Below are 8,432 nucleotides of genomic sequence, written 5' to 3' on the forward strand. Positions count from 1 at the left end.
CTCTATTTGAGTTTCTAAGATACATAATATAGAGGGGGCATACTGCTTCGTTAGATCACGAAGCTCTCGAACTGTCTCGGGTTTGCCAGCCCCACGACAGTTCCAACAAAGTATACTCATTGCGCTAGGCGCGACTCCACTGGGGAGCCCGCCAAACGCGCATTTGTTGATTTGTTTGCTGTAGAGTTCTTCTCTTCTGCCTTGTCAGGGATCTGTGGTGTTGCTTTGTTCCTCTTTGCATCTTGCTTTGTAGAGGGGCTCTCCGGCATTGTTGGGGGTGGGAGGGCAAGGAGGCTGCTACCCACCAAAGTTTGGTTACTATCTGTCAGTGACACTCCAGTAGCTTGGGGGGCTACACGCTTTCTGTTCCGATCCACCTCTTCCATCACCACATCTGCAGATTTGCCCAAAGCGGGCTCATCGTCATATGATGAGCGATCTTGATTATTTCCCCTGCCTCGTCCTCTACCTGAGCCCGAACGGCCTCTGCCTCGTCCGCCACCAGATTCCCTGCCTTCACCTGGACCACGCCCTGGGCCTCTGAACCAAGCTGCCTGAAGATCTTTGTATATCAGAGCTCATAAACTAGCCAAGTATTTTCTTACTCTTGGTCCGGGACGGCACGTTTGGTTTGGCCAATCCCATGACCAACGATGTATCCCACACTCTGTGGTCTATGATGAATAAAACTTGGTTATCCCCTCAAAAAAAACCTAGAAAAAAAACCTAAAAAAAGGACAACTGGAACAAAACCGAGCCGGCTGCTGCGGCCTTGATAAAAAGGATTCGATTTACGGTAAAAAAATGATAAAAAAGATTGGACTGAAACAAAACTCTTTTTTAGGCACCTGACAATCAGCAAAACCAAAACCTTTTAGCCATCAGTCATGGCGTACAACCATATGCAGAATTGACCACTTTCTCTAAATAAGTACTACAACATTAACTAAACTGCCTCTAATGCCTTCAGAACCCACACAAAGAATCCTCCAAGGAAAACACTACACTATCCTTGAAACATAATCCTCCCTTATTTTAGCAGTAGTCAGGAAGTGGATTGTGGCAAGTGATTCGATACCCCTTCTGATTTGCTTCTCCACCCAACACCTGTGCTTACTTGTCTCCGGGAACCTTATCAGATTTAGAGGTTCCACGCCTCGGCACTTGCTGCATGTCAGTCTATCATACAGGTACACATCCCCTAGATTCACCGCCGCTTTCAAGACACGCCTGACATGACTCACCATGTAGTCTTCAGACTGAAAACAGAAGATGATTAGTTTGGTCAGACGGTGATGCTTGAAATTCGATGCAGGCGATTCCCACTCAACACCCTTGTGCTCGCTATACGACTTCGTCTTCCTCTTCTCCTGATCCATTTGCATGTCACAAGGATGATCCATTACCTACATTACCACCCGTAGGACAAAGGTAGACGAAACAGGTTAATTGTGCATACACGGGCAGACATTTGTGCTCCAAGTGAAAGCACAGGCGTGCAACCATGCAATGGAGATATAATAGAGAAACCCCTCAAACAGAAGAGAATAATAGAACAGGCTGTTGGTAAGAAGAACATACAGTCGAGTAGTAGAGTCACCCCTCATCAGAAAAAATAAAATAATAGAACAAGGTTTCAGTAAGAACACACCGTCATGTAAAACTCCTCCAGGGAAGGCGCCGCTTCCAGAATGAACATTGTCCAGGTGAGATCATACCCTTCAGGAATGTCAACAAGATTGACAATCCTTAGTTGGTGAAACACAGATGCCAGCCATCTGGTCAGACACTCTGGTTGAACCCAAATCTGCAACAATAAGCACATGATAGGATGAGTAGAGAACAAGTGAAGACAGAACAAAGCAATCATCCTGAGTTACCTTTTCGCATTTAAACCCCAAGCTCAGGTCTCGAACAGAGGTCTCATGAAGAAATGTACTGAACTCGACCATTTCATGCCAACTAAGAGCAACATTTGAAACACTTAGAACATTGAGCAATGGGACATAGCCAAATGACAGTGGTGGTTCTTTGAAAGACATCCAAAACTCAAACACCAACCAAGTGAGCTTCGGAACCCAGTCGAGTTTGACCACGTCAAAACGGCAATTGACAATACTGAGCTCACTGAGTTCGGCGTGTTCAATTTGGAACGCTATCCAATTCTCTGTGTCGCAATTGAGAAAACCTAAGTGTTTTAATCGCTTGCAAGTGACGAGGATGTTGGAGACGAAGTCCGATTCAGCAAATCTCAAATTCGCCAGGTAGAGGCACGTGAGACCAGCAAATGTATCCATACACTCATTAAAAAATGACACGAACCGTGCCCCGTATTTCACCAAATCGTCAATGGTGAACTCTAAGCGTCCCTTCTCTGTCAGAACAGTGAATTCGGCCTTCTCAACCTTGCATGTTGCCATGGCATTGCCAACAGCATGCCCGACTGATATGGGGACATCGTCTATCAAGTAGAACGTCATGCTCAAGAGACGAATGGGCCATCCACCCGGATCCCTGCGTGCCAGTATGCTCTTTGTCACTTTGGCCACAGCTGTATTGGCCACAACTTTGGCTACAGCTGCTGCATCGGCCAAGGCTTTGGCCGCAGCTGCATTGATCCTCCGAACCAATTCAGCATTGGACACTGCTGCATTGGCCAAATCTTTGGCCACAGCTGCAGCGGTCGTCCGAACCAATTCAGCATTGCAAAAGCTGGTTTTATTTTCTGAAGGCAGGAGGTCCCAAGCACTGATTGTAAGCCGTGAGAGCATGGCAGGAAGCTGACTCCACCGTCTCGAGAGGACACTGGTTCTGGCAGCGGCACAGACATCGAGTCGGTCGAGAATGTTGACAAGGATGCCATTGGGCAAGCTGCTGATCCTATCATCTGGATTGCCTTTCTGCATTTGACACCAAAACAAATCAGAGTTGATATCACGGTACAGTCAAATATGCAATATTGATAAGTCTCAAAAAACTGCAAGTTTGATTGTCTCAGAGATACAATTTGGCCACTGTCGCAAAGATGCAGCTTTGATCTACTCAAAATGGCACAGGTTTTATTTTATCTGCACCGAAAAAGGTAGGTTTTGATGCTGTCTGAAAGACTGAAATTTGACCCTGGTTGCTAAGATAAAATAAGACATTCAGAGGAAGGGGCCCATGGTCGAACCGGATGGCTTGGCCATCAATTTGGCAGCCCGTCGCCGGCGACAAGTCCTCGCCATCGCCCGAGCTGCCGCCGGTCAGTCTGAAAACTGATTGCCTAGAGTTTTTGTGCGTCTCCTCCGAAGATTGGCGGGTGCCGCGGTGCCGCCAATGGAAACTCGGAGACTGAACTCGAAAGAGTTGCTTCGATTGCCGGTTGCAACTCGGAAATGAGCAGCTTCGAAATGGAACTGCCGCTGTCTCGATTGGGGAGTGCGGCTCCCAAAGGAGGAACTTATTCCCGATCCCCTTTGCTCTTTTTTTTTTTTGAGACAACCCTTTGCTCTCTGGTGAAACCCCAGGTGGGAGGGGCGGAAAACCCTATACGACGCTTACTGTGTTAACTTGTCGTTCAAACGCACGGATAGAGCGAGGCGACCGATTAAAAGGGCCGGCCCGTTGCGCGTTTCACTTATTTTTTCGGTTTTCTACGGGTTTTCATTAATTTCTTTATTACTTTTGTTTTTCTTATCTGTTTATTTTTATTTTTATAAATAGAAATTTTTAAAAATGTTCAAATGTTGAAAACATGTTGATAATATCAAAAAAAATTCCTCTCCATTATAAAAATATACGAGAATTTCAAATTTTGTTATGTTTAAAAAAATAGGATTCAAAAAATAATTTTCCAAAAAGTGTTCGGGAATTTTAAATTTTGTTCTTTCTATAAAGAATATTCGGAATTTTGTTCACGTTTTGAAACAATTATGGAATTTTGTTCTTTTTATTTTTTAAAAATGTCAAATCTTCAAATTTTGTTTAAACATTTTAAAATTTTATTTGTTTCAAATATTTTTTTCACTCTTTTTAAAAACATTCAGTATTTCAAAATTTGTTCACTTTTCTCAAAAAATGTTCAGATTTTCAAAATTTGTTCGAAAAATGTTTGTAATTTATTCACGTTTACAACATTTGTTCTTTTTTTCTAGAAACTTTTTCTAATTCTAAATTATGTTTGTGTAATTCAAAAACTATTTCGAAAAAATTGTTCCTGTTTTCTAAAATGTGTTTAGACAATTCAAAAATCTATACGCTACAGTATTTATGGTCCTGTAGTTAATATCCCGCTATATTGAGTTTTTAAATAACTTGCATGCTCTAAACTCATGAGCACCAATTTGGTTTGGTGGCTAGCAGTGCTCGTAGTGACCGCATTTGTGCGAGTTTGATTCCTGGCGCTTCACATCTCTTTTACGATTTTTCTGCACTATACATGGGCCAAACCAGTCGGGGCACTCCTGTGCGGGAGACCGATTGTTTGCCGCAATGTGCGGCGTATAGGAGTTCCCGAGAGGGGCGGCCTGCTATGGAGAAATGATGGCATGGATGGGCTAAGAGCAAACCTGGCCAGATGGGCCGACACGCCATGGCCCGGCCCGAACTGGAGCCTTCATCGATGCATTTGCTAGAGTCGGATCTCTATATCAGCAAGGTACATGTTGACGGTGCAAAAATTGGCAGATACCTACATAGGGTTACTCATGGGGCGGAGCGCCCATTGAAGATTAGAATAAGATACACACGGGACCTGAATTTTACCCAGATTCATGCCCTCGTGGTGAAGTAATACCCTACATCCAGCATGCCTTATTGTATTGATGTGTTTGTCTCGTGGAGAGATTGGAACTATTGGAGATCTATTGGCAGGGGCGGAGCCAGGATTTGAACATAGGGGGGCCAAGCCAAGTTGACAGAAAAAATCTAGCGTAATTTTTTTCATAGTACTATAACAAGGTCGTGCTTTGATGCTATATAAACATGTACATTTGTTTTTGGTTTAAATTTGACTCCATGATTGATAGTAAAAAGGAAGATATTAATAATTTCATCAGGAGAGATCTTAGCTGTTAATTTTCAATTTTTCTTTTTCAAAAAAGGGTTTCCCCACCACATTCTATTAGAAAAAGAGGCATCTGTTAATTATCTTTTAATGTAGATTAAAAAGCAATAACAAAGCAAGCCGTCTCACATTTTACTTCTAATACATGTGTTCATAATTTTAAAATAAAAAAAGGTTTGCACTTGCCGTTGAGATAGCGAGAGTTATATATAACTAATCGGAAAAACTATTTTCCTGCCGACTGTATTTTTGCAGCAGATCCGAACGAACTTGTTGCCGTGCGATCCGGATCTGACGGATGCGGTTATTCATTTCTGTTCGCGCTCGATCTAGAAAATAAAAAGAAGGCCAACGGCAAGAATCGATCCCGCGTCGTGCACATGAATGGGCCTACAGGCCGATTCCACTGACCAACTCGACCACTCAAATTTGTTGTTCAGTATTACATTGGAACTCTACTATAATATTGGTACACGACAAAACTATTCCCCTGTTTTTTCTCTAGTGCTGCACTTTGATTAGTGTGGGTAGTTTGGCGTCTACGCCTAGGATCCTTAGTTGAGCCAAACAATCAGACAAGCAACGATTTTGTTGCTATTTTTAAGCGAGAAAGCTATTGCCCGGCTGGGATTTGTTTGATGCCAACAACCAACCCACCGAACTTCATTTGATGTTCTATAAATGGAAAATAACAATGTGACCTTTTTAAACCCCACCCCAGCGAAAGAAAAAATGTTTTTTTACCCCGCAAAAAGAAAGAGCTGGGTAACTTCTATTGGTAATTTGACCCAAGGAAAAACAAGTTGAAAATATGCCCGGGTAACTTCCTATATAAATATCACGGTATTTTTACGCAGTACGATCTTGTTAATTTACGCGGAAATACTACGGTAATTTTGACCCAGAAAGAAAAGTTGTTTTGCAACATACACTAGTAACTTCTATGAAAATAATATGATAATTTATAAAGCGCAGACCTGATAGTTTATGTACAAACACCATGATAGCTTCGATCCTGGAAAAAAAGTTAGAAACATATCTCCGGCAACTTCTGTGTAAAACATAAAATGTCATGTAGTCCAGCGAGTCTCACCTCAACGAACGAAAAAGGCGGCTAGGATTTCTACCTTCCGTCGGCGGCGCCATTGATCTACCACGTATCCGGTGGCCTTATCGCCATGGGTGCGCGATGGATCCCGACGCTTGCCGGCGGAGGACTCTGCTTTTTGGTGCTTTAAGTTTTGTTAGGCTTTGTGTCCAGCTCAGGAAGACAAGACGGCGGTAGTTTCTTGAAGTTATCAGGCTAGATGTACTATAGTTACGAAGATGGTTATTTTGTAGTTATCGGGCTAGATGTACTATAGTTACCAACATGGTTATTTTGTAGTCATCGGGCTAGATGTACTATAGTTACCAACATGGTTATTTTATAGTTATCGGGCTAGATGTACTATAGTTACCAACACGGTTATTTTGTTATCGGGCTAGATGTACTATAGTTACCAACATAGTTACTATGCAGTTATCGGGCTAGATGTACTATAGTTATCAACATGGTTCATTTTCGTAGTTATCGAGCTGCATGTGGTATAATACACGTTAGGTAGATTATGCGAAAATAACATGATAATTTACACATTGCAGACCTGATAACTCATGCACAAACACCGTGATAACTTTGACCTGAGAAAAAAATTGTTGAAGACACCCCCCCTCCCCGCTAGCTTCTGCATAAATAGAATGATAATTTACACACCACAGACCTGATAACTCACGCACAAACACCGTGATCACTTTGACCCGTGAGAAAAAATTATTAAAGACATCCCCGATAGCTTCAGCATAAAAAGCATGATAATTTACACACCACAAACCTGATAACTCATGCGCAAACACCATGATAACTTTACCCCGAGGGGGTGTGGGGGAGGTGTTAACTTACATATAAATACCACAGTAAGTTTGATCCAGGGGTGGTGGGAGGGGAGGAAGTTGCTTGAAAACAACCCCCCTCCCGATAACTCATGTTGTTGAAAATATACCACGGTAACTCATGTCTAAATAGCATGATAATAGACACTCATCAGACCTGATAGCCCAACTGTAATTATTTGCATGAAAAAAAGTCGTCAAAATATATCAACATGAGATCTAGTTTCGAAGGTCTCTCGTGATGGATTTTTATGTGAAAACGATTTTTCTATCAGACCAACGGTTTTGAGCTGTAAAACATTTTGAAGTTTCAAACAGGGGAGGACTAGAATGACATTAAATTTTTTCTCTCTAATGCATGCATGCATGTGCTTGTGAAGAGAAGGTTGGAGGAACATTTTTATGTCCCGGTAATTTCTATGTAAACAAAATGATAACTTATGCACCACAGGCATGATAACTTATGTAGCACACGTGGTAACTTTTTACTAGAAAAAAAAGTCATCGGAATATATCAACATGGGATCTAGTTTCGAAGGTCTCGTCGTTACAAATCTTTTATGTGAAAACAACTTTTTAATCGGAGCGACGGTTTGAGCTACAAAACATTTTTAATTTTATTTGTAGATGGAATTTTTGGTGACATCAGCTTTTTTGTTTTTTCTGTATGCAACTATTATCTACCAAGGAGAGAGTGTACGTGCGTGCACCGTGGGGGAGTTTGCATGCAGTATACATGCGTGATTAAAGAAGGGGGAGATCGTCTTGATCTATTGCTTAACTTCCGAACAGTAGGAAGTTAGCAAAGTCCATAACTAATTGCAGCAACATGCTTTGAAATGAATTAATCCTGATGATATTTGGTACTAGCGCTTTTCTCTTCATAGCGGCTGAACTGAAGTTTCAAAATTCACTATATTGTCTATAAGCTTGTCATATGAAAATTTTGCACCACATATAGAAACTAGTATATACGATAATTTCCATTATGGTGATTTCTAGAACAAATACAATATTGAGACTCTGACGGCATCACAGATCACCCAAACAAAATAAATAAATTTTGTTGTATAAGTTCAACACATACAAAATAAAGAATTGAGAAAGAATCGATACATACAAAATAAATCACAGATCACTAATAAGCTTAGAAAATATACTGCAGGGCCTTAACCTTGGCAAGTTTAGTACGTTGGCTCGAGCCTAAAGAATCGATGAGTGAGGCACCTGCATCGCCGTTTGAATCCAATCTATTCCTGAGTTGAGCAGGGAGAGCAGAGGCAGGAAGGGGGAAGCGGATGGCGGCGCCGGAAGGGCTAATCCCACGCACTCACTAATCACGGGAGAGCGCAATCACCTAGGAAACTACTAGCGGACGAGGCCATCTGGCCATTAGCGGGCTTTCTCATGGGCCCTTTGCCTTTCCCAGAATTTACGTTCACGTGATAGGGGG

General features: G+C 42.0%; 1 protein-coding gene across 1 annotated transcript; it reads right to left on the reverse strand.

The window, feature by feature from the left end:
- Positions 1-1,001: 1,001 nt before the first annotated feature.
- LOC119316167 (F-box/FBD/LRR-repeat protein At3g26920-like) lies at positions 1,002-3,227 on the reverse strand. Its single transcript, XM_037590506.1, has 5 exons — positions 3,173-3,227; positions 2,687-2,911; positions 1,881-2,563; positions 1,652-1,807; positions 1,002-1,406 (listed from the first exon to the last, which is right to left on the reverse strand). Exons 1-5 carry the CDS (start codon positions 3,225-3,227, stop codon positions 1,002-1,004), a joined length of 1,524 nt encoding a protein of 507 aa, XP_037446403.1.
- Between the last annotated feature and the right edge of the window lie 5,205 nt (positions 3,228-8,432).

This window comes from Triticum dicoccoides, chromosome 6A (genome assembly GCF_002162155.2).
Source record: "Triticum dicoccoides isolate Atlit2015 ecotype Zavitan chromosome 6A, WEW_v2.0, whole genome shotgun sequence".
Taxonomy (NCBI): Eukaryota; Viridiplantae; Streptophyta; class Magnoliopsida; order Poales; family Poaceae; genus Triticum; species Triticum dicoccoides.

Coding starts and splice junctions, on each gene's coding strand:
- LOC119316167 (XM_037590506.1), bottom strand. CDS start 3,227: ATGGCGAGGACTTGTCGCCGGCGACGGGCTGCCAAATTGATGGCCAAG. Junction 2,912..3,172: donor ATTGATGGCCAAGCCATCCG/GTTCGACCATGG, acceptor ATTTGTTTTGGT/GTCAAATGCAGAAAGGCAAT. Junction 1,407..1,651: donor TGGAGGAGTTTTACATGACG/GTGTGTTCTTAC, acceptor GTGGTAATGTAG/GTAATGGATCATCCTTGTGA.